The 27,622-nt window shown below is 40.1% G+C and overlaps 1 protein-coding gene across 7 annotated transcripts in view; it reads right to left on the reverse strand.

The window, feature by feature from the left end:
* SPSB4 (splA/ryanodine receptor domain and SOCS box containing 4) overlaps positions 1 to 27,622 on the reverse strand; it is a 209,914-nt gene that overhangs the window by 22,124 nt on the left and 160,168 nt on the right. The window contains exon 3 of one of the 7 annotated variants that reach the window (XM_045031488.1): positions 10,878 to 10,900. The exons of the other annotated variants lie outside the window; for them this stretch is intronic. Within the exon in view, the coding sequence (XP_044887423.1) occupies positions 10,893 to 10,900 (8 nt within the window). The 3' untranslated portion in view covers positions 10,878 to 10,892. Of the gene's footprint in view, positions 1 to 10,877; positions 10,901 to 27,622 lie in introns of those variants that run through there. 7 annotated transcript variants of the gene reach the window in all.

Genomic DNA, 27,622 nt, shown 5'->3' on the forward strand with positions numbered 1-27,622 from the left:
CCGCTATGCCTACCTTCATGCCTCCAGCTTCCATACCGGACAGACCACAAGATCCATTGTCTACAGCCAAGCACTGAGGTACAACCGTATCTGCTCTAACCCCGCAGACAGAGACCAACACCTAGAAAATCTCCACCAAGCATTCTCAAAACTACAATACCCACACGAGGAAATAAGGAAACAGATCAACAGAGCCAGACGTGTACCCAGAAGCCTCCTACTGCAAGACAAACCCAAGAAAGAAACCAACAGGACTCCACTGGCCATCACATACAGTCCCCAGCTAAAGCCCCTCCAACGCATCATCAGAGATCTACAACCCATCCTGGACAATGATCCCACACTTTCACAGGCCTTGGGTGGCAGGCCAGTCCTCGCCCACAGACAACCTGCCAACCTGAAGCATATTCTCACCAGTAACTGCACACCGCACCATAGTAACTCTATCCATGCAACAAACCTCGATGCCAACTCTGCCCACATATCTACACCAGCAACACCATCACAGGACTTAACGAGATCAGCCACACCATCACCGGTTCATTCACCTGCACATCCACCAATGTAATATATGCCATCATATGCCAGCAATGCCCTTCTGCTATGTACATCGGCCAAATTGGACAGTCTCTAAGGAAAAGGATAAATTGACACAAATCAGATATTAGGAATGGCAATATACAAAAACCTGTAGGAGAACACTTCAACCTCCCTGGCCACACAATAGCAGATCTTAAGGTGGCCATCCTCCAGCAAAAAAACTTTAGGACCAGACTTCTAAGAGAAACTGCTGAGCTTCAGTTCATTTGCAAATTTGACACCATCAGTTTAGGATTAAACAAAGACTGTGAATGGCTTGCCAACTACAGAACCAGTTTCTCCTCCCTTGGTTTTCACACCTCAATTGCTAGAACAGGGCCTCATCCTCCCTGATTGATCTAACCTCTTTATCTCTAGCTTGCTTCTTGCTTGCTTATATTTACCTGCCCCTGGAAATTTACACTCTTGCATCCGACGAAGTGGGCATTCACCCACGAAAGCTCATGCTGCAAAACGTCTGTTAGTCTATAAGGTGCCACAGGATTCTTTGCTGCTTTTACAGAACCAGACTAACACGGCTACCTCTCTGATACTGGTTACAGTGATTCCCACAGGCCGTAAGCCAGCTGAGTATGGCTGGAGCACGGCACTATGCTCCATCTCTTCCCCATATTGCCTGTTCTGGGGCTGAATGGGCTTGCAGTGCAGAGGCTAGGTATGGTAGCTTGCACCTTTAAGAGACCTTCACTCCACCATGGGAATTCTCAGTGGGCCAGATCTGGCTGCTTTATGTCGGACTGCACAAAAGGGCCATAACGCAAACAGGAATCTGGCCTCTGATGAGCTTGGCCAGCTACAGCTATTCTAGTGATTTCCATAAGCACTGTGTGCCTCTGATCAAGGTGTTAGCAATGGTAGAGGACTGATATCTTTTAGCCTGAGACTTTTTTCTAAGGGTGGAATAATGTCTTCTTACTGGTCAACCATCCCTGTATTTCTGAACATCTTCTCCACAGAAAAGAGGTTTGATGCAGAATGAGCAGGAAAAAAAGTATAGCTGAGTTGTTACAGTGCACTTTCACTCTAAAATACTACCATGGGGTCTGAATTTATTGGGTCTCACCGATTCATTATCAAATGTGCTCAGTCTACAAAAGACTTTTATTCCAGCTGGCTAATGAGGTTGCACAGGTGTAAATGAAAGCATCCTTTGGCCTGCAAAAACTTTATTACTGGCAATGATGTACAAGCAGGAAAGAATCCAGCTTTATTTCAGATCCCAAAGTGAGTTTGCAGGACTGGCAATTAGAAAAGCATTACTAAGTGTGAGACGTTACATTACTTGTAAATTGATCAAATTTTACCATTCCATTAGTATGTCTAGGTACTTACATGTCCCTTCACTGCTGTAGTATCTGATCTGGAATCAGTGAGAAATACACACACACACGGAACAATCATATTTGTATGGTCAGTTTTCAGAGTACAACAAAATAAGGCCTGTTTTCATCCAAATATCCTTACTATTAAGGATAAAGGGAAGAGAATCAGAGAATATGCACTATTTATTAGAATAGTTTTTAAAAAACATGTTTTTCATATTTTGCTAAGAGGCATCAGCAAGTAACTAAGTAATTAAACTATGATAAGAAATCCTGCTATCTTTAAAAATATTGTAAAAGACTAAAATAATGCATTTATTCTATCATCAGCTGCAAGTGCAAGACGAATAAGAGAAAACGTATCAAGGGGAAAAAGCAATAACACTAATGTCAACAAGTTTCTATGCCTACCAATAGAGTATACTATAGTTAGCTTTGGTGTTAGTGTGACACTTATTTATTATTTGTATTGGTAGTGCCTAGGAGCTCAAGTCATGGATCAGGACTGCACTATGCTATGTGCTCTACAAACACAGAACAAAAATGACTCCTGCTCCAAAGATTTTAAAATCTAAGAACACTGGTTTGTGTTGATCAATTAGTAACACTAAGTAAGTAGCCATTCCAAGATTTCACAGCTATCTATCTCTGCCCATAACCCCGAGCTACCCAACTGAAGTGTGTCCATATCACTTTCAGGAGATGAAAAAGAAACTTAAAATGTAAAACTATTTATTTAACACAGTACAAGCACAATACAAAACTGGCACAATATTCACTATCATGAATAAAGATTATATTTAAAATAATATTTTCTTCTGAAACCAAATACATCTCACAGGGCCATACCTCTCAACCTTTCCAGAAGAAAAAATTATTGTAATATGGAACATCAAAGGGGTTGAAGACGGGGGGAAATTTCAAAGGTTTTTTTTGTGCGCACGCCAGTCCCACTGTGCAGAGATCTATAAGTCAAAACACCCTAAATATCCTATTTTATGTTTGAACAACATGAATTAAATAGATAAAAGATCATTTAATTCCTGCAGTTTTTAGTTTCCTATCTGCTTAGACTATGGAAAACGCTTTAATTAATAGCAGAGGACCATTCTTATTTTTAGCATTCCATTGTTCTGCACCTTGTTCAAATATAAATTACTTACTTAGGTATTATGAAATATGCAACACATGCATTAAAGGCAATGGTAAAAGGTTTTTCAGCTCCAGAGAAAAAATCCATTGATATCCAGGCACTAGTATGCACACAGATCAAGATTTTCAAAACCTGGTGCTTAAATTGAAGTTTTTAAGGTTGTAGTTATTCTTTGAAATAAGTGACTTGAATCTTTACAGTGCTGAGCAGCCTGCAGCTCAGTGGATATTTATTTATTGCCTCCGTTTAGTAGCCTAAATTTTTACTCCTACTTTTTAAAATTTTGGGCAATACTACACTCTAATCACACCCTGCATTTTGTTGTCAACTGCAATTTTTTCAAGGAGCATAAAGGAGTTAGGTGACCAACTCCCACTGAATTTCAATAGGATTTGGGCACCAAACTCCCTAATACTCCTTGGGCATCAAACTTTGTATTATATTGAAGAAAAATTATGATACACAAAGTGAGAAATAAAAAGGAACAAAAGAAACTTACATACACAGTTTTATCTCTAAGTGTCTCTTTGTCCACCTTTTCCAATGTTTTCTATAATGTTAATTACTACTTCTCTCTCATCATCATCATCATCATCTTTTTTCCCTGTGTTATGTTCTCTCTCTCTCAAGCAGAGTGATCAAAGTGCCAGTTGGTATACACAGCTTTGTGAATGTAAAGTTCCATCAATTTCTATTTGCTGGTCCATAAACATCAGGGATTGTGCCGTATTTCACCGGCTCATGTTAAAATGTGGGTGATAATGATGTGGTAGAAAAAACACAACACATTGCTTTATGATTAAAACAACAGCCTGGAGGTATATTAAAGAAGGGAAATTCTGTCAAACAAATGCATAATACAATAACTGCAGCATCAAAAGTGTGTTCAGAATTAGGTACATGCCACAAGGATCATTATTCATGTTAAATTCCTTTTAATAGCCCTTCTTACTCCAACAGACCCACCTCTGAAGCCAATGGGAATCTTGCTAAATGTGGCCCAAAGCATTCATAGGTGAGGGTAAGCCTAGTTTGCCGCCACAGCTTTTCTAATGATCGGTTTGACGATTGTAGGACATGAATATATTTTGCTAAATCTCTAAAGTTCTAAGACAAATACTGAACTCTCAGGCTTAGAATACTCTTGTGCCATTTTAAATTTCCAAGTATTTTAAAGCCAATTAAGCTTTAAAGGTCAGATTCAATTAAAAACAAAAACAAACAAACCTGTTCAATTTCCATACTACAACAAGACACATAAGACGACCTTAAAATCATTCTTTCCAGGGTTGGGTGACCAGCCATTCTAATCCCATGGAAGGGCTTTATTTAACCCTAATTGATTTGTATAAACCACTCAAATTATCCACATTGGTTATGGCCTTTACCCCACTGATTAGAAGGAATGTTCAAGATCTTTTTGTATCACTTAAAACAGTAAGTGTCCTTGCAATAGAATATAGAGTCAAAATCTTAAACTAGGATAAACACTTGGTTTTCAATTTAATGTCAGATGTGAAATTCCTTACTTCCTAAGACAGTCCCCCAACCCCACAATTCATCATTATAAGTGAGCAGGCCTGGTGAACTTTAACCTCTTCTACTGGCCCACTCACACATCGTGTTTCTTAGGAATACCTGATACAGATAGGTCGCTCTCTTCCCTCCACTTTCCAAACCCCCCAGACAAGGTTCTTCAAAGAGAAGTTCAGTGAGAATCCAAGGACCCTTTCCTGTCCTGTTGCTCCTCAAAGATCCTTCCCAGGTGGATTTTGGGGGACATGTACTCAGGAATTTGGGGGGTGGGCAGTGTGAGAGAGGTGGCCAACTGGTCAAGCCTTGAAAATTCTATGTGAACAGAAGCATGGTGGGGAGCAAGACCAGCTGAGTCCTTCCAGAAATGCTGACAGCTGGAAACTTCCTGGCTTACTTAGACTTTCACAGGAGTGCAAGTATCAAAGTAAACAACCACAGGGGACAAACCCACACAACTCAAATCCATTGGTTTTAGTTTGCTGAACCCATGCAAATCAAACAGATGAATTTCCAATAGACCTAGTTTTAAGTACCCTTCAAGTCAGTAACTATATTTCCAGTAACTAAATAATCCTAAATTACTGTAACTCCAGTTATTAAAATGAACAAAAGCTCTACAAACTAAGATGACAATAAATAAGCTTGTGCTTTTTGCTGTGCTGTCTGGACCCAACTATATTTCTCTTTACAAATTATAGATATATGTCCATGATTTCTGATGTGTTAGGAATTGTATATATGGGCGGGTGTAACAGTAACAGCTGAATCTGTTTGAATGAGAACCTCTACTCAGGCAGGCCCAGATTCAGCAAGACACTTAGGCCTGGTCTACATTGGGAGGGGGGGGTCGAACTAAGGTACGCAAGTTCAGCTACGCGAATAGCATAGCTGAACTCGAACTACCTTAGTTCGAACTACTCACCCGTCCAGACGCTGCGGGATCGAAGTCCGCGGCTCCCCCGTCGACTCCGCCACCGCCGTTCGCGGTGGTGGAGTTCCGGAGTCGACGGGAGCGCGTTCGGAGTTCGATATATCGCATCTAGATGAGACGCGATATATCGAACTCCGAGAAGTCGAACGCTACCCGCCGACCCGGGCGGGTAGTATAGACGTAGCCTTAGATTGCACCTACACAGCCCATCGTAGTGAGCCACCCAGCCCAGGTTGATAGGCTACGGCTTGTGCTTGTGCTCTAAAGATAGCTGTGTAGACAGCTCTTTGAAATTGGAACTCAGGCTCTGAAGCCCACCCTGTAACAGGTCCTCCTCGGTTCTGCTTCTATCTCAGTCGATAAACCATGCAGAGAACCTTGTGCTGATTCACCTCCTTCACAGAACACCTAGCACAAGTAGGGAAAGAGCAGTCTCTCTCTCCCTCTCACTGCCTGCTTTCCCCCCTTTTCACATCCTTCCTGTCTATTTGTGGGCTCTGGCTAATGCCTTAACTAGCCTTCCTGCCCTACCCCACCCACAAATCAGGCACAGGTCTGCCTTGTCAGCTCCAATTTGGAACTGCTATGAACAGAGTGCTGACTCAGGGTTTCATACCTAGCACTTTGTCACACGCACCCTTCCCTGATGTTCAGAGCCCAAGCCCCAGCCCAAGACACAACTTCAAAGAGCCATCTACACAGCTATTTTTGGAGTGGTAGCACCAGCCCTCCAAACCTGAGTCTGTTGACCAGGGCTGGAAGGCTTACTGCAACGGGCTGCGTAGATGTATCCTTAAGCATATGCCTCACTTTAATCACGTAAATAGTCTCATTCACTGCAACAAGACTACTCAGATATATACTGAATCAAGGCCTTAGCTCACCCCTCCTCCATCCAGCTCTGGACTCTAGACAAGGCAGGAGGGCAGAAACAACTCCACAGAAAGACAAAGGACAGACCAGTGAGCTCCCAGTGAAAGACTTATTACTCCCAGTGGTAACGGCTACCTTCCAAAGGTATAAAGAAGGAAGGAAAAATGATGAGGGTTTACAAAGATTGGTTTTGAGATGGCAACAACTATGTTCAGATCCATCAACTTCTTATATCACCAGCATGGTTGTTTGCACTAAAATGGGGAAATAAAGGTTCTGTGAGGCGTGTAATACTTTTTCTAGTTTTACTACATTTCCAGGACCCACCATTCCCACTCGTTGATGTTTTACTACCATCGTCATGATAAAACAATAGCTTTAACAATAAATCCCTAAGTGTGCTCATAAATCAATATCTAGCCTCTAATACTGAACAATGGGACATTTATGAAGTATAATGATGACAGGCCAGTTAGCGAAATCACTTCTGAAGCTGATTGGTAACATACTGCTTTTACCATATATATGCTATTGTTTAGAAAGCCTTTTAAAATGAGAACAGATCAAAAAAGCCTGAAGATTCTGAAAAAAGCTTAATATGTAATGTTATACACACACACACACACACACACACACACATATATATATACACACACACCCCTTAGAATAACCTGCTGATGTTGTTTAAGTGTTCTCTGAGACAACTCTTATTTTTGAGATATATTTCAGCAACATATTTACTACTGCATAATCAGAATTGAGGTTTATATTTTCAGGATCTTGGTACAGTTTAAATTATTCATTTGACTGTCCCTAAGGTAACCTCCATTCTTAGAAAAAGGTCAATGTTTTCATACAATTTGCTTTATTGATGCACTTTTCAACATACAAAAGCAGGACTATACATTATTTATCATGGCCATTCAGCTGTTTGAGAACATCAATTAAAACTGGTTTTCCAAGAACTTTTTTTTTTGAACAAGTTAATGATTAAAGTTGCCCTCTAATCAGTAGAATGATATAACTAGATTTAAGATATAAACTTTTGCTACTCTGTCACAAACTAGCACTTAAGAGGAAGCAGGTCATGGCAAACTTCAAAACAGGAAAATTAACCTTGCCACTTGAAGATTCCACATAGGAACAGAAGCTGCCCCTTGAGGACTCTAACTGCAGTTCTGACATTTCTTTTTCACTGTCCCATGACATAATTTTGGGCATAAAAAGTGGCAAAATATACTACATTTGTAAACCTATCAATACAGGGCAAAGACTCTTCTCGGAAATGTGTTACTTACAAAGATTATCTGTATGCAATGTTTTTTGCTTTATCAAACTAGTGGGCTGGTCCCTCCACTAACCTTTTGTAATTGCTACAGAGAGTAAAACCATTAAATTCCTTGTGTTTCCAACTCCACACCCCTCTCTTTCTATTCTTTGGTCACATCAGAAAAGTCTCTCTTGTTACTGAAGATTTAACAAGCAAATACCCAGATCATGCTGGATTTTTTTCCTGCTTCTCTCACAGGTTTCAGAGTCAGCACTGACAGGGTTATAAGAGATCAAAGGGATCTCCTTGTTTAGTTCAAGCTCTGCAAGAAAACACCTCTACATTTTCTTCTAAATAAAATTTTGCTGAAATCTGCTATTTTGTAGAAGCTGAAATGTTTTATGGAGAAGTATCAGTTTCAACAAAGTTTTCATTGGGAATTGTTTGTTGTTTTTTGGTCAAGAGAGAATGTATTCCCTGGGCCTGAAAGAACTTTCCAAATCAAAATGCTCAGGTTTCAATCCAAAACCAGACATTTAGGCAATTCCATTTTTGCAAAAAACATTTGAAAGATTTGGTTTACATTCCAATGTTGCCATGAAATGGAATTGTCCTCTGGACATTTCTAATCTGTACACTCCATGTACTTGCCCTGAAGGCCTCTTCTGCAAATACTGTTTCTAACTTGCTAGACAAACCTTACGCACCTTATTATCATTATTTCCTGTAATCCACATCACAATTACAGAGTTAGCTGCACCTCTGTCCTCTTTATGGTCCCTGTGAGGGCTCCTCACCTGGGGTGGAATTTCAAAATTCTCCCATTCATCAACCAGGTCTGGCGACAGTAGTCTGTGTATCCACCATTCTTACGCTGCAGGTCTGCCTGAACTCAGGCATCCGTGGGTTCTTCCTTTCGGGAATCTGTGACCAGTGGTGAATATAGTGACCAGATAGTCTCTTAAAACCACAGTATTGTTTATTTAGGAGTAGGAACAAAGCATTAGAGAAAAAGGATTTTAAAACAACAGTCTATACACTCTTACCTTAAGTCCTACAATCCCAGGATTGCAATAACCAGCCCAACATACAGTATGCATAAAGATTACAGAGCATCTCCATATCCATCACAATCCAGATTAATCATATCTCTAACAAACCTATAATTCATTATCACTCATTTTAAGTACTAGTGTCCAAACTAATTATTATTATTTTGATTCACAAGAGAACCCCAAGCATCAGAAACGGAATTCAAAGTACTGACTCTCAAGTTAATGGCAAGGAATAGAATACAAAGAGCTGATAGGGATCACTGACCCATAGAAAAAATCAGTGACAGGTGGGGTGGGGGTGGGGTCAGAGGCTCAGGACTTCCCCTAGGCTCTGGGGTGGGGCCAGAAATAAGGGTTCAGGGTGCAGTAGCAGGCTCTGGGCTGGGGTAGGAGTGCAGGGTTTGGGAGGGGGTTCTGACCAGGGCAGGGGGTTGGGGTGTGTGCTCCAGCTGGGTATCGCTTACCTGAGGCGGCTCCTGGATGGTGGCGCAGCAGGGCTAAGGCAGGCTCCCTGCCTGCCGGGGCTCCGCACTGCTCCCAGTAGTGGCTGGCATGTCCAGCCCCTAGGCGGAGGGGCCAGGGAGCTCTGTGAGGTGTGCGCTGCCCGTGCCCACAACTGCCACCCCAGCAGCTCCCATTGGCCGTGGTTCCCAGCCAAAGGGAGCTGCGTCACTGGCACTGGGGGCAGCAAGTGGAGCTTCCCTGCTCGCCCCTCCGCCTGGGAGCCCCTGCCGAGGCTCGGGGCTTCCGGCCCTGAGATTTGCCGTGGGCTGGATTAAATTAAGCAGCATTCCATATCTGGCCCATGGGCTGGAGGTTCCCCACCCCTATGATAAGTATCATACTATTCAGAGTTTAACTCATTTTCTTTTCAGATATCCTGTGAAGCCACTTCCTAGAGACCCATTTATATAGCAAGTTTCATTCTGTTTGCAGTCACCGCACAGGATATAGTCTAGGTTGTAAACATCATGGCTAAACTACCTACACACCGTAGAATTAAATCAGCACCTTTGGAAACCTTGTCTTAAAAAAGTGAGACTAAAATATTTTCCTCTTTTAAATAAACAGAAATAAACCACCAAAAGAACCCTCCCCCAAAGCCACAAGCAAGTCATAATGCTGACAGTTTAATCTTTATTTCCTAAGATATGTAACTTCTTTGAATTAGGGCAGCAACAGCTCTTAACACTTAATACTGAAAGCATTATTGGTCGAATGCAAAACTTAACACAACCTTTTAATCTTCACTTTACAGGTGTGATAGCCTTTAAGACTATGGTGCTTGCCCCTGTCCTTTCCCCATCCTCAACAGACAGCTATTATCATTTGACTGCAAGCACTCTGGAGCCTCATGATGCCAGCTGTGCTTCCCAACTAGCCTTGGCCCAACTCCCAAGCTCACCAGCTAGGTTCAGCAGGTTGCATACTATGCCTGCTCATACTGCTGTAGCATGTGATAAGTGAGCCTGCTCCCTCAGGTTGTCCCCAAAGGCATTATGACTAACAGAGATCACCTATTTCCTTCTTTAACGGTCTCATTCTCTAAGACAAAGTTGAAACCTCACCTTGGAACTTCGGGGAGTGCATCACAAAATGCTGAACAAAGCCTGCAGAACTGGTTGGCTAAAAACTGGCTTGAAAGTTTGTTTTTATTGTCTGAACATAAATTAGAGAATAGCTGATTTAAAGTCAGACATTAGGACGTAAGTTTCAGCATCCTGAGGTTCTGGTACCTAACATCTAGAATTTTTATTAAGAGTGGTTAGTAAACCAAGACCAGAGTAATGATAGATACAAGATGAACTGAATGGAAACAAAAGAATCACTACTTATATCTGGCCAAAATGGCGGAGGCCCTTGTTAAAAACAATAGTGTAAAATTAACTCAAGCATCTACAGAAAGACTATATAGTGATTGAAGAGTGACGTATGATCACAACAGTCTGTATTAAATTTATTGTAGCATTCAGGCTCAATTGCAGCACATTTTTGTCAAATGACAAGATAGGAACCAAAAGAACAACATGTGATGATAAAGATGTGAACAAACTGCAATATCAGCCACTGATGGATTCTTTCATCTGGAAGCATCTCTCAAGTTACAGGTTTTCAGTACCTTCAGGTGTGATTCATATATCCAATAGGATCTTCAATTTCCTGTTGGTGGTGACAGGAAGTAGGAAATCAACATTTAAAATATAGGAAATTTGGGAATACATCTCCAAATTCATTTAATTCCAATAAGAATTTATTAATCCTGTTTTATTAATGTTTTTGCCAATTTTTAGATATCTAGCCATGCATATTATATATGCACTGAAATAGCATGGAGAGATTATTGTTCTGGTCTGTAGGGAGTGAAGCGTCATCAGTATAAGAACACACACCTAAATTGTAATGGACATTTATAGAAATCTACTTTGGAAATAAAGACATCTTGTTGTCTTGCAGGGTATCTGGGATAACCACACATGTCAGGACTGGTTAGCCAGATGCTACAAATGTTACAGAAAACATTATAGAAAAAACCCCCACTAAGAATTGGAGTCTAAATATCATTGTTTCTTGGGATCTGAAGGCACTGGGCTCTCACACAAGAGGCTGGTGCATACAAAGCATGCCAGAATCATGGCAGAAATATTCCTCACTCTGCAACATATTTCCTATATGATGTTAAGCAAATCACTTAACTTCTCTGAGTAGATCTTCACTGCAAAGTTAACCTGGCTCTGGACATCCAAATTAGCCTAGCCCATGGGGTGAATGTCCATACTGCAAGCCCATTGTTGAGCTGAATTTGAGTTGCCACTTCCATACCAATACTGCACTCACCATGGGAGGAGCTAGGACTTCTTCGGGCACATCCCCTGGTTCTCAATGCTGCTCTAAACTTTACTGCTCTCTAAATTGTTCGCAGCGTACTGTGGAAAAGCATGCTGCCCTTCCTGCCCCCCTGGGCAGAAGTGTTCTTAGCCCACCAACTCAGCTCTAGACATCTGTGCATGACCTCCATTCCAACTTATGCCAGCCATGGATCCAACTCCAGGACGATGATCTATTCCATGATGCGTCTATGATGCATCTATTGGCATTAACGCAATTCATTTCAGCAACAAGACACACATGAATGGCATGAGCCACAGCATAGGGTATTTTGGCAGTGGATTGTCACCTCAGAAATCACCAGTGGGTTTTGGTGAAGAGATCACTGAGTGCCTGTTCTCCCAGAGCAGTGAAGACACCCGATGCAGGCACTAATAGCTGTAGAACTCCCCCTGTGCTGCCTGGTGTTTCTGGGGCAGGACCACAAACACAGAGCAGTGGGACTACATCATCATATGGACCTGGGAGGATCGGTAGTGGATCCAGAAGGTACACATGAGGAAGGCCACTTTCACACCTCTGTATGAGTAGCTTGCCCTGGTCCTTCAGTACCAGGACACAGAGACGAAAGGCCATACCAGTCCAAATATAGGTTGCTATTGCCATCGGGAAGCTGGCAACCCCAAAACTGTGACAGGTTGGTGGTTAACCAGTTTGATATTGGAAAGTCAACTCTTGGTGTCTCAATCTCCCCATCAGCAGAATGGAAATAATACTTCTCTACTTCCTCACAGGGGTGTTGTGGAGCTTATTTCACTAATGGTTGAAGAGCACTGAGGTCCTTGGAAAAAAGGCACTACATAAAGAGCATTATTGGTCTTTACATTCCGGAATTTACATTTTTGCTAAAACAATATTTTTACTGCACAAAATTACACTGTAAAATTAAAAATCTTGCCCACTTCCCTTCAGTAGGATTTTGAAAAGTCATACTGTGATGCAGCAATACGGGATAATAGATACAAGAACAAAGTACTCACAGGTATATCTATTCTCTTTGGCAAAGTTCAATAATTGACCATTATCTGCTTTCCCTGCTTCAAAAATATTCTTTCAAAAACCTATATTTTAAAGTATAACATCTGAAGACCTTTAGTTTCTCATATTGCACTATTTCTATTACTGAGTGAAGTAAAAGCAAGTAATTGAAGAAGGTGACCTTTATGCTTGAGTAATTTCCATGAAAGCTGTTTTTACAAGGTGAGAAAATCTTTAAAGGATAGGCATTTATAGTTTCTCCAGAATTAAATGAAATTTGTTCATTTAAAAAAAAAAAGAAAGTGGGATGAGATCTAGAAGGGATCCAGTTGCAGCAGTTAAAAGGAACATTCAGTGCAGTCAAAGCACATGCTTGCTAGATTCCTTCTACAGAATCAAACTGGTGGCTTACAACAGAACTGGGCATTAGTTATAATCTTGTACACCCCTAATTTTTTTCAGTAAAAGGGGAACACTGAATTTTACAGAAGAAAGAAAAAATGGAGAGGTAAAAGATGAAAAACACATTATGATATAAGTTTTTTTTGCAAGGAAGTGTTATAGTTGTGCTGGATAAGTGAACTGTAATGTCTAAATTGTGATGGAAAAGCTACAGGTTGTAGGGTGCTTACACTCCAAGGCAATTCCTGTGGATTATGTATTACTAATACAATGGTCATAGAGCTACTTAAAGGCTAGATTATGGTGGTTTATCACTGACCTGTCACAGGTGCAGTGTAGAAGCACATTGTCCTAGCGAGGCACAGGAGCCCTGGTGCTTCCTGGCATGCAGGAGTCAGCCCTTGGGAATGTGCTCCCTCCTCTGCCAGCCAGGAGGCTGGTACAAGGTAGAGGCATGGCCCTACCTGATCAATAGCTCTTGTGTTCTCCTGACTAGGACGGCAACTGTGGCAGGCCCCTGTGGGGGTGATGGGGACATATGGAGGGAGAAGGCTCTTTGGATCCTTGCAAAATTCACCCCAGGCTCAAAATGCGGCTCTAAAGTCTTTAAAGCCGTTTTGTGCAGTTCTACCTTAAACCATTCATGTTCCCTTTAGTATCTAAATTTGCTCTTCACAAAAATGAGGAGCACATAATACTTCCTAAAGCCACAAATACAGTGGGCATAGGCATTTTGCTAATCACTCCCCACCGCTCTGTCTCAATCTGATATCAAGGGAATGGACCCTACACAGACACTGTCCCTGTCATGACAGAAGTTGTGGTTTATTACAATAACAGAATTTCATTAAAGACCAAGGAGACTAAACTCATTCACACTTGATATCTCTACATTATTTTATCTATAGTCTTCCTATAGCCTCTAGCATTTTAAATTGTTTGGGCACTTTACCTGAAAATGTATAATCTTGTCTGTAAAGCTGGACAAAATCACTTCATCTGATTCTTACCTCAATCAGATTTAGACAGATCTTATTTGTATCCCATAGCACCTATGAGCCCCAGTCATGGATCAGGACCCAATTTGCTAGGTGCTGTACGAACACTGAGCAAATGTATGGACTCTTCCCCTCCAAAAGCTGATAATGTAATATATAGAACTAAGAAAAGAGGAGTTCAGGCAGATAATAAAAAAAGCATCTTAAGTGCTTTTGTGAATAGAAGAAAGCAGTTATGTCAAAGAGAAGGCCAGGGGAACTTATGCCAAAATGGATTAGGGATATCCAGAGACAGGGTTACTTACTTAACAACACCAAATGCTACACTCACACTGTTGCCATTACTTCACTTGTACAAAAGCACAAAATCAATGGAATTTTTGTGCTAACTTAACAGTGCAAATGCCTATCACATTCATTTTTGACATGGAGAATGTTCTCCTATTTGCTAAACTTATGACAGGAAGAGTGAAGCTAGATATCAGTCATTTCATAACTTAGGGCTTGTCTTCACACACAGTGCTACAGAGGCACCAACGGTGTAATAAATCTACTTCTGCAAGAGGCAGTAACTATGTTAACAAGAGAAGCTCTCCCATCAACAGCACTGTCTACACTGGGGGTTAGGTCAGTATAACTACATCACTCAGGGATGTGGATTTTTCATGCCCCCAAGAGACTTAGTTATACCGATAAACGTCTGTAGTGTAGACCTGGCCTTAGACTTTTCCATTTACAGATGGCATGTAGTGGTTAAGTAGCAAACTAGGAATTGAACATAAGAGTTCTGAAGGCCAGTCCCTGATGCTAAACACCACTTCATCCCTTCCTTTAACAGAGTTACACAAAAACTAGAATGTGGGAAATCATGTTTGAATATTCTTCTGTCAGTAATAACACGCATATTTTGCTTAAATGGACATTTAATTTATTTTAACTGTTTGCTGTACTCTCTTAGAAGCTTGTAGGTAACATTTATTATGCTGGCCTTTTCAATTTGACACTTCAGGATGGGAACATGTGCTATACTCTGAATGGCAGTAAAGTGAATGGGAATATCATTCTAATGAACTTAAGACAGAGATGGGTGCAAACATCAATGAACTAAGCCTGGTCAGAATTCATACCTGAATCTGGTCCCACTCTTCATAAGAAGCTGAACAAGAGTCCTGGAGCCAAGCATTCTTAAGCTTTAGGAAGTTCAAAATTTATATTTGCATTCAAATTTTGCAGCCTGGATCCATTTCTAATTTCAACCTATCAGACAAGGTTTATCATCTCAGTGTCCAAACATGCATAGGAATAGTGCTTGCTTACTACTGTAGCAAAACTGGCATAAAGGCAACATAGTATTTTGCTGGCTCAACAGAAATATTGCTATTTTGAAGGGAATAGACTGACAATAGATAGTGTGTTTAAAATCCGGGTAACTTTTGCCATCAAACTATAAATCCATAAAGATACAATTTTTGGTGGGTGAATGAGTAAAAAAAATAAATAAAAGAAAGGCAGAGTGGGAGGGGAGTAAACAAGCCTATTTTTAAACAAATCAATTCCGAAGTTAACAGAAAAGAAAAATCAAACTGAACTAGAGAATATTTAATTCCTTGATATTACTGATAGCGGACAAGAAAACAGCATCAGACACGCAGGGAGGGATGTACAAAAAGAATGGGTGAAAAAAGATTACAGCGCCATCTTTTATTTTTGTAATGAGTGTAATTAAATACTTTATTGACTGGTGAAAACTTGATCTTTAGTTTTTAAAAGCGAGAACCCCTTCCTTTCCCTTCCAGAGCAAACTGGCTAAGAATACGATCAGCCTGTGAGAATTATATGCCTATGTCACTTTTTTGATCCTGGGTCAATGCGTTTTCTTGATTTCCATAAGCTTCAAACAGAAGCTATACACAAAGTGAAAGAACCTACTTTCATTAAAGCAAAAAAGCCCAGAGTGGAGCCCGAATAGCAGAAAAAATTCTCCCATGAAAAAATGCACCACCATCTAATTTAATATTCTGAAACAGGAGAGTGTTTTAAAAGTTCTTGCATATTTAACTTGTTGATAAACTGGAAGGAAGTCAGAGACAAGCAATAAAAATGATTAAGAGGTTGAGGGATTTGATTTAGGAGAAAAGATTAAAAGAATTGAATGTAGAGCTTGGCAAAATGATGATAAAGGAGGAGGTAAGATAGGATAACTTGATAGAAAGCATAAATGGTTTTAACACCAGGGATGGAGAGTAACTGTTTAGCAGAAGCAGTTATAAGTTTAGGAATGTTTAGAAAGGAAAGTTTAGGTCGAGTATGAGGAAATGGACTATGGAATAGCTTCCCAAATGAAGTGGTGGAAGCCCAATTGCTTGGACCGCTAAAAAGTGAAACAAGTACTAGAAATTATACTGCAGGGAACAATGCTGCTTTGGCAAGTAAAAGGAAGTGTCATTTAGTCCATCTCTAATTTCTGTAACTGATTTTCATAACCAAGCAAATAAAGCTGTTTTAAATTTTAAAAACAACATATAATCTATAATTAGGCATAAAGCTATATTTGGTATCCTTTGTTATTACTCCAATTGAAATTGCAGTGACAGTCTCTATAAATAGAAGACTAAAGTATTACATTCCAATGTAAACAGAATTATTATCCAAGATGTAAAAAGTCAAATCCTTAACATTTTTGTGCAGATTATAAAGTGGTGACTGATTATCAATGTTTCTTTCCAATTTTCCTTGTTTGTTTTTAATAAAAATCTATTTTTAAATAAACAGTTGACCTAAAAAAAAAAGCCCTATATTTCAAAATGTTATCCTATTCTTATTATAAGGATGCCATGAGATTACTATATTTGAAAGTGAAATTTTATATAATTCTCTCTTTTTTTAAAAGTATCTTTACCTTGTGGATTTAATTGAAATTTGTATATAGTCAATTTCCCTCTTTTCCTCATTTGGGTGGGTCTTATACAGGAATATGGAAGATAAAAATAATCTTAATACACACATGAAAATCTAACTGCAAAACCACAAAACTAGCAGGGGATACAGGGTCAGGTATAGTAGCTAAAGCAACCTTTAATTATAAAGTTTCAAAACTGACTAGATTTCAAATTGATAATGTCTAAGTGTTTGTGTCTTGCAGTTGCCATAAAAAGAAATAGACTAGCTGGGTAGAATACTGTAAAATTTAAAATGTTTGTTAGGTTGCTTAAGTTATTGATTTGTAGCTGCTAACACTCAGTATAATGTGAATTACTGTGGATGTAAATGAATATAGATATAGATATAAAAATAAACTGGGTCCATCAGTAATTAGTCTTCTCAAAAAAAATCAATGAATCTTTGTGAGGAAGAAAAAAACAGCTACTGATTTTATCTACTTATATATATATGTGTGTGTGTGTGTGCGCGCGTACGTATGTACGTATGCACGTGTGCGCGCACACACACACACACACACGCTCTCAGAGCAACTGACACATAATTTCTTACCTTGGGCAACTGTCAGTATTGCTTAGAGTTAAAACCAGACTGAACTTAGTTCTCTCATGCCATGGAATATTAAAGGTTTCAACATTCCATCTAACATTACACCACTCTCATTTCAGTCTAATAAAACATCAGCTAATGAAGGCATAGCAAATAGTGAGTAATTATGTCATCCTAAGTTACTTCTCCTACCGCTAAGTTTCTTTTCAACATCAGTCCTGGTCTTTGGTCTAACTAAAAAAAAAGGGGAGAAAACTGTTTAGTCTGTCTTTTGATTTTATAGGCAGTTCTATGTAAAATAAATGCAACCATGTTTCCACATTTGGGTTTGAAAAATAACAAAGTTAAAACATTTTAATCTGAAAAATAACTCAAATTTAATCTTAAAAATGACACACATTTGATCTATGATTGAACTGAGGCACAGAAAAGATAAGGGTATGTCTTCACTAGCAATGTTAAAGCAGCTGTGTAGTCATGGCACCAGCACTGGTGCACTGTCTGCACTGAAACTTGCTGCGCTCAGGGGTGAGGCTCACCTTTGACATGTGGTGAGAAAGTTGGCAGATCTTCAACATCCCCAGTGAAAAGCTGCATTGTATGGACAGTATATCCAGAGGGACAGACTGGATGACTCAAGTGAACGTTTCTAGTTCTAACATCTGTGGTTCCACTAAAGAAATGTGATCAAGGCCTGAGCTACACCAGATGAGGATCCAGCCCCCCAGCATGACAATAAATAAATAAATAAATAATGGACGTAATATACTATCTAATGTATAATCAGGGGCGGCTCTAGACATTTTGCTGCCCCAAGCACGGAGGGTCCGCTGGTGTGCCTGCGGGAAGTCTGCCGAAGCCAGGGCCACCCAGAGGGGGGGGGGGGCAAGAGGGGCAATTTGCCCCAGGCCCCGAGCCCCACGGGGGCCCCCACCAGAGTTTTTCAGGGCCCCTGGAGCGGGGTCCCTCAGTCGCTCCGGGGGGCCCGGAAAACTCTTGTGCGGGGCCGGGCGCAGGAGCTTCTGCCGCTCCCAGTCTTCGCCGGCGGGGGTCCTTCCGCTCCGGGGCGGAAGGACCCCCCCGCTGGCGAATTACCGCCGAAGACGGAGCGGGACCCGCCGCCGAAGTTCAGCCCGGTCTTCGGCGGTAATTCGGCGGCGGGGGGCCCTTCCGTTCCGGGACCCGCCGGCGAAGTGCCCCGAAGACCCGCGGCGGGGCCCCCCTCCGCCGAATTACCGCCGAAGACCGGGCTGCGCTTCGGCGGCGGGTCCCACTTCGGCGGTAATTCGGCGGCGGGGGGGTCCCCGCCGCGGGTCTTCGGGGCACTTCGGCGGCGGGTCCAGGAATGGAAGGGCCCCCTGCCACCGAAGACCCCGGGCCCCCGGAATCCTCTGGGCGGCCCTGGCCGAAGCCGCGGGACCAGTGGACCCTCCGCAGGCAAGCCGCCGAAGGCACCCTGCCTGCCGCCCTAGCGGCAACCGGCAGAGCGCCCCCTGCGGTTTGCCGCCCCAGGCACGCACTTGGAGCGCTGGTGCCTGGAGCCGCCTCTGTGTATAATGCTTCAGACCTAGTGTTGAGCTGCTAACATGGTATAATAGCTGAGAGTTATGACCATTCTCAATTGTTCTTGCGCTCTTCATTTACGTCACTAGAAAAACAATTTTAACATCCCTGTTTTCTAATCTTGCTATAGCTTCACCTAAAATGAATAAAAAATCATTTCATTAGGGTTCAATTATTGCTAGGAACACTCTTCATAGGTGTCAACAAGCCAGGTTACTAGCTGAGATGCAATATATATAGCTTGAATATAGTGAATTGGTTAAAACAAAATTGTAGGGTGTCATGACTTGGCTATATCTCAGATTATGCAAGGATTATACTCTTAGCCATCACCAGAACATATTTTATACAAGGAAACACGTTTCTCTATCAGCACTTTCCTTATTAAAGGAAACATTTGAATTACAGATTAAAATTACTAGCACTCTTCAGGAGCTGCCCTGCCAATTCAGGCCTCTCATGCTTTACTTTTCCTACATTACTCATATAACCCAAGGTTGAGGAAGCATTTTGCTAAAAATTAATGTGGCATGATAGAAACCCTTCATTGTGCTTCCTTGACCGGGAGGGTGGGAAACGGGGAAGAGACAAGCCTATGCTCTGAGAGTTGTAGTAGGCAAGAGAACAACGAGAAAGAAAGCACAGACAACAGTCCTGTATTTTAGATTTCCTAGCCATCCTATTGGAATTGAAGAAAGTACCCCATAGACCAGTGGTTCTCAATCAGGTTTCAGGTCTGACAAAATAACCCAGAGAGCAGGGCCAGTATTCGACTTGTTGGGGCTCAGAGTAGAAAGCTAAAGCCCGAGCTCTGCCACCCAGGGCTGATGCCCAAGCCCAAGCCCAAACCCCACTGCCCAGGATTGAAGCTGAAGCCTGAGCAACTTAGCTTTGCAGGGCTGCCTGTTGTATTGGGCTTCAGGCTATACCCCTGCTTGCTACCCCCTAATGCTATCCCTGGATTTTAATCTACTGGATAGGCAGGAAAACAGTTGTTGCCACAAAAGGTGGGCCTGTCACATGTGTGGTTGGTGGATAAGCAATAATGGAAGAAACTAAAGACCAAAAGAATTATTAACCGATGTCGTCTTATTGCTGGCAAGGTCAAATTCCTGCCATTCCAAGTACGAGCAGTTTACTCATCTGCTTAATACAGTGATCAGATAAACTGCTTGATAAAGGATTTAACGGACATGTTCATTAAAGAAGCAAAAAAAGGGAGGTTCAGGGCTCCTATGACTGGCATGACAGGGAGCCCCCACCCCTTTATAGCCTAACTTAACCCTCAAGGTGGGAGAGGGGATGGTAAGGTCCCAGCAGCAGGTTGGCTGTGGACCAGGATGTAAAAAAAGGCCGGGAAGCTGATAGAAGCTCCTGGTAGATATTGAAATGATCAAGGAGCTGCCTGCATTGTATACTGTTAATTGCCGGGTACTCCCGGACAACTAATAATGAAGTTACAGCCTAATTTAACCATATTCAGTGTCGCCTGCCCTTCTTCCAGTATAGCTGGACAACAGCTATGGCGAGACTAGAGGATAAAAAAACCCTCAGATCTCATACTTTTCTGAGAATAAGCTAGTTTCTCTTTACCTTTGAAATTTTTTTCTACATGATTATAGTGAAAAGCAAATGTTGTAGTTTAACTATAGAGATGTTCAGTGAGTGGTTTAGTTACAGTTTGCAGACACTCATGGAGCTTCTGTTCCACTATTAATGTACAGACTTCTACTCTTCTTACTAAATGAGAAGTGAATTCCACTGATAAATATTTAACCAACTGATATTTGGGAAATGGGAGAAAGAACTCTAGCAGCATTAGGAAATGTCTAGATAAATGTATATTATATAGAATGCTCTCATGGACTATTAACTAATGAAATCTTTATGTTTTAAACGTCTTGGACATAACCAAGTTTTTAAAAAATAATTACAGAAAACAGTTACTATGTATTTGTAGTAGGCCCTTTTAAATTAACTCGGCCATGTAAAACTACCAGGAAGTTGACAGTCCAAACTAATATTGTATGGCTGCAAAAACTTCATGATCTATATATATTACAGTAGCCATTTTTTCACTACAGCAGAATCATGGAAACCACACAGTTTGATTATTCGCTGTTCTTAGGTATGCGGGTAAAATAAGTAAGATCATTTTGTAGAAACTTTCACACAAAGGTTTGAAAAACCTCTGAGTTATAGTATAGTATGTGCTGAGCTGTAAACATGTAAAAACATGAAGTCCAATCCCGCAGTTCTTTTTTCAGACAAAAACTCCCATTGATCAAAAATCCTGAGAAAGGACTGAAGGATTCTGATCAATGGCTTTTATAGGGAAGATGCTGAAAAAATGCATAATTTAAAGTGTGCTTTTCATTAATTTTGGACTTTCACAGTTGAAAAGCCAGCTTTATAATTAGAGTCTCCCTTTTATTCTTTCGCTGACACTAAAATGAAGATTTTTACTGTGTTACAGGTTAAAAACAAAGGCTAGATGAATGGTGAATCTAATCTTTAAAGTTTTCTTACATCAGTTCAAAGACTATAGTGAGTTGCATGAACATTTAGGCCTAAATTTTCACAAGTGGTCTCCGATATTGAGGAATTATTGGCCTTTTCCTACTCCATACTCAACATCCATTCCATGCTTTTCTACATCTGAACAGTTGCTTACGAGTATAATATATCGGCCTGAATTTGACTGTGGAGGGAAGAGAGAGAGCGCACAAGTAGATTTGCCATAGCACAAGACAACAGTGGGGAAGGGAAAAACCTACTTAGATTCCGAAGTACAGCAGCAATAGTGAAAATTTATTTAAGCCCCCAAGAACAAAGTGTTGACTAACTTATAAGCACAGTTTTTATATTTCTAATTCATTGTACTTTAATTCTTCTGCATGCATCTATGCCTCTCATACATTACTAGGGCCAGGAGATTTTTCACAAACATCCTTAAGGAACATCTTTGCTCTCTTTGTTGAAGACTGGGCTAATGAATTACTACTTCATCATGAGGCCACTATAAACCTTTCAAATTCCTTTCCAGTTCTCTGTGGGACTTACTTTTCTTTCACAAATTCCTTCTGCCCTCCCAAGAGAATACAGACACTAGAATTACATGACAAAGCTCTTTGAACTCATTACTGTGAGTTACTTCAGTCAAATACTATACTTGCTGTAGAATCTTTTGTACATTTTCCCATAAATCTTCCACAAAGCCAACTGCTTTTATCATACACCTTCAAACTGCAATCCCAAACAATTGTATTTAATTTTCAACTCTGGGTTTGCAATATTATCCAGGAAAAATATTTAAAATGTACATTCAACATGCACGTAAATTTTTTCTAAAGGTTGGAAAACCTTGTAAAAGGTTCAAAAGAATAAATTAAATATATTTTAGAAAATTAAACTATAAAAATCACTTGTTAATAAATTATCTGAAAAGATCAAGTATGCTGTGTATGGACTCGTAGTAATACTTTAGGTGGGAAAAGTTTATTTAAAATACCTGTGGAATCAGATTATTTCTTATACTACTTCATTTAAGTATGAAAATCATCTCCTCTTTATCCAAACATTAAAAAGAGTACAGATTCTTCTTTAGCAGTTCTTCCCTCAACTCAACAATGACGGTTCCCACAAGAGGATACACCAGTCATTTCTCAGGAAATTCTGTTTCTTGTTTTATGAACCAGAAAAAGGCTTTCAAACTTTCACATTAAAGGACTCTCTACCAGCATTCACCCTGCTGAGGCATGAATTGCACTTCAAGAGAAAGTTCAGTGAGCATGTCAACTACACAGAAATACAGCAGTACAGATCACCACTTCTCATCTTCAGTTCTTGAACATACCGTGTGTGGTGTTACTATGGCTTTAAGAGAATGAATAGACTCTTCATGGTGAGGGTGCTGACAGTGGAGAAGGAAGCTGGTTTGAAGTTAGACTGATGGATTGATGTGAGTTAAGATGCTGTCTATATGTTAACTATGTATCTCATAAAGACTGTTAAGTTACTAGCAATAAATTATTACTAAACAAGTGGATTATTTGAATGTAAAACAACATCTGGTATCACAAGTGAAGGAAGTGATTAAAACAACTGGAGCAAGTTAAAACAAAACAAAAAACTCTGAAGTAACAGTTGCTCAGAAGTGAAAAACAAGTTTGAATGAAATAAGATGGATCAATTAGGAGTCCCCACATTTCTTAAAATATTGAGAAATGCTGCAGAAAATTGGAAAAGGTTTAAACAAGAACTGATTTATTTTTGAGGGCATCAGGATCTACTCATAAGGAAGACGAACAAAAGGTTGCCAACTTTTTTAATATTGTGGGTACTCAAACAAAACAATTTCATAAAATAATTCGAGTTTAACGTTAGAGAAAGAGCTATGAGTTTGTCTTTAAAAATATGAGGAACAGGGGGGAGGGATAGCTCAGTGGTTTGAGCATTGGCCTGCTAAACCCACGGTTGTAAATTCAATCCTTGAGGGGGCCATTTAGGGATCTGGGGATTGGTCCTGCTTGGAGCAGGGGGTTAGACTAGATGACCTCCTGAGGTCTCTTCCAACCCTGACATTCTATGAAAAGAAATGAAACAGTTGAACAATTTCTGTTTCATTCAAGAAATCAAATGGAGGAAGAGAGTTCTGAACATTTTTTTTACAGATCTAAAGATAAGAAGTCAGACGTGCAATTTCTGGAATCTGAGTCAATGACAAGAGGTTAGATTGTGATGGATATAAAAGATGTCAGTGTAAGAAAAAGACAATTAGAAAAGCCAGATCTAAATCTGGAAAAGTTAGTGACAATTTGCCAAACTGCTGAACTTAATCAACAACTGCAGAGTTTAGAAAGAAAAACTGATATGAATACAGACAAATAAAAAACAAGTCAGTGGAGGAAAACAGGGTGAAAGTATTAAAAGTTAAAATAAATGAGCAATGAAAGAATGTTCTAGAGGTGGAAGGATGCATCAACTTGGACAATGTCCAGCATATGGTCAAACCCATTATAGCCACAAGAAATAATCAAGTCCCAAAAGTTTGTAAACAGAGAAGACTGAAAAAAAAATAGAAATATACATATATTTACTTTAAATATACATTTAAAGACTACAGACATGAAATTTGCACCACAGTCTGTCAAGATTTCTTTGGAAAATAGTAAATAAAGCTGTAGTCACTGTTTCAATTTCAGTATTAGACAAGGCTGTGGCTTCAGGATAGTTGGTGGCAGAATCCACCACAACAAGTATATCTCTCTTTCCATCCCTGGAAGGTTTAGTCTGAGGTCCCACAGCATCTACAGACACACTGGCCAATGCCTCTTTAATAATGAGCAAAGGCTACAATGCTGCTTTGCAAGGTCCCTTTAATCTGCTTCTGACGTAAATCACAACTCCTACAGTAATCTTGCACTGTCTCAAACATGCAAGGCCAATAGAAATTCTGTTTTAGTCTGTCACAGGTTTTCCCCACTCCTACATGTCCTGCAAATGGACAGTCATGAGCTACTTGGAGCAATTCTCTCCTGTATTTCTCAGGTACAACTACCTGCTTGCAAATCTCACCAGGATGCCTCTTTTCCCTCCCTGTAGGAGCCCACCTACATACCAAACCTTCTTGCATTAAAAAAAAAAATCTACACTTTCCTTTCCCAGCTGGGGCATCATTCTTGTGCCAGAAAAGTGTCAGCTTGTTGAGCAGTTACAAACTCCTTTTATGTTTCACTTAGGCCCAGAGCAGACTCTGGCACAACAGAATAATTTTCAAATTCCTCCTCAGAAGGCAAGCTGCTACTGAGGGCATTTCCCTCTCCTTCACAGCCTTCCCTGCTGACCACAGACAAAGCAGGTGAATCAGATCCATACTTTCCCTGGATCATGGTGATAACAATAATATGCTTAGACATGGCTCTCTCTCCTCAGCTTCCTCGGTTTCTTTCTCCTCCTTGATCCTGAGTTCTGCCATCCTTATTTCATACTCACGTACTATCTTGGCTTCCAGAATCCTCAGGTGAACCAGTTCTGTTGAAGTGGTCTCTATGGCATCTTGGGTATGGGGGTGCTCAGATGCTGCTCTGTGGTCAAAGTCCATGAGCAAAGCTTTCAGGTCCTGCTCTGAGACTCTCTTTTTATGGGACAGTCCCCTACTTGTAAATAATTTTTCAAGGTCTTTTGTGTCAAGACCATCATATGATTCACTCACTGTGACTATCATTAATCCTTACAACTCTCAATATCAAATTTAAACTTTTGACAGCATTGGATTATGGATCTTCAAACCCAAATTGACCTGTGTCATGTGAATCCTGTCATGACTACACCACTTGTCACACTGTCTGGAGTAGCTCATGACTGTGAGTGTCTACCTCAGGGAAGACTGTCAGAAAACAGGAAAGACACCCCTAACTGGTGGTATGTTCTATACTTAGATTTCACCAAGCCAGTAACAAATGTGAACTCCTGGATCATTATGCCAATCCTACCATAGAGTTCTTGGTTACAAAGATTATTTTTTCAACTGTATTTATAGGATATAAAAATAGTGCATCAGTCAGGCAAATCATTAATTGTTGCAGATACTCTTTCTAGAGCTTATGATGTAACCAATGTAACTAAAGATGATGATGTTGAGATACATGTAGATGTACTTAAAGTTTGTTTCCTACATCAGAAAGAGTATGGGAAGAAATTGTACAAACAACTAGACCTGATGAAAATTTACAAAGGGTTATTACAGCTATTGAAAAAGCATATATTAAAAAATGATACTAAATCCATATAATCAATTTATACAAGACTTATCAATAACTGATGGATTCTGTTTAAAAGTAATAGAAGAGAGTTTCCATTAGGGATAACAGCAGAGATGTTGAAACACATACATGAGGGACATTTAGGCATAGAAAACTGTAAACATAGAGCAAGAGAGGTTCTGTACTGGCCACAGATGAAAACAGAGAATTACATAAAAGAATGAGACATATGTCAAAAATATAGAAATGCTCAGGCTAAGCAACCTTTGACATTTATTCAAGAAAACTAAAGACCTTGGTCTAAAGTAGTTTTAGATTTATTTGAATGTGAAGGATATAGATATGTTATAGTTCTTGATTATTTTTCACATTTTACTGAAATATCTATCACACCACATGTGCCAAACAAGTCATTAACAACATCAAATCCATTTTTTCAAGATATGGAATTCCCAATATGGTAATGACTGAATATGGACCTCCATTTGACAGTCAGAAGTTCAAAAGGTTTGCCATAGCGTATGATTTGAAACATATTTCACAGAGTCCAGGCTATCCACAATCTAATGGGCTAGTTGAAAATAGTGTTAAAATAATAAAAGACAAGATCACTAACAACAACTCAAGAAGTGAATACTGATTTATATTTGGCACAAAATCGGAGACATTTGCAATATTTACCTGCAAGAAAGCTGAAAGAAGAAATTATATATATAGTACAGCAACAAGAACAGCAAGAACATGAAAATGACATCATTCCTCTAAGTAATACAAACAACTTCAATAATACAGCAAGCACAGAAGTCAGACTGTCATTGCGTCAAAGGAGACCTGTTAAAAGACTTATAGAAAGCTGTTGAGATAATCTGATATATAGACACATGAGTAAATTTGTGCTAAAAACATACAAGAAAGGAGATGTGGTGTACTGGGGCTTTAAAACAATTAATAGAAACTTCAGGGTGTGGGAGCTGGCAGTGGGAGGAGGTGATTTGGTTTTAGGTTAGACTGACAGATTGACCTGACTGAAGATGCTCTGCCTATATGTTAACTATGTATCTAATAAAGACTGTTAAATTACTAGCAATGAATTATTAAAACTACTGGATTACTTGAATATAAAACAATACACCACATGGTGGCCCTTGCCTACTCTGGATTTAATTATTAAGATATACTGAGTGTTGTGATTAGCTAATTTTATGTATGTATGTGCGATACATAACTGCAACAAGTGACTACTTCACATTTGGCTCATGCTAATCAGGATTTCCAAACACTCCACCCACCTAAGGAAAAAAATACGGGAAACCTCCCAATAATCCCTTTAGATAAAAACATTTTAGCATATCCTGAAAATCAATAAACTTGGGATCTGACATACACATGCTGGTAAAAATAAGAGGTCCAGAGTGGAGAACCCATTATTGAAAATTCCCTGGCACCAGCCCGTCCTGCTTAAAACTGAGATTTGCAATCTTGGGTATTTCAGCAGTTCTCAACTACTGCAATGTAACAGAGGAAATCTAGTGGAGATCTCTGAGAAATATCAGATGGACCATGAGCACTTACTAAAACCTGTAATAGTTTGTAATTATGTCCAATGGAGTTGACTGCTCCATACGCTATAATAAGGGATAATGAGCTACCAAAAAAGCGTGTGTATGCATGATGTTATTTAAGAAAAATAAATTATACATAACTTTTTCCTTAAGGACTCCAGCCCTACTACTGCAATAGAATGAATGAACCTGGCTGAGCTGGAAAAGAAGAGGGATTCCTGGGAGGTGTACAGGAACGGG

Source organism: Mauremys mutica, chromosome 9 (genome assembly GCF_020497125.1).
Source record: "Mauremys mutica isolate MM-2020 ecotype Southern chromosome 9, ASM2049712v1, whole genome shotgun sequence".
NCBI lineage: Eukaryota > Metazoa > Chordata > Testudines > Geoemydidae > Mauremys > Mauremys mutica.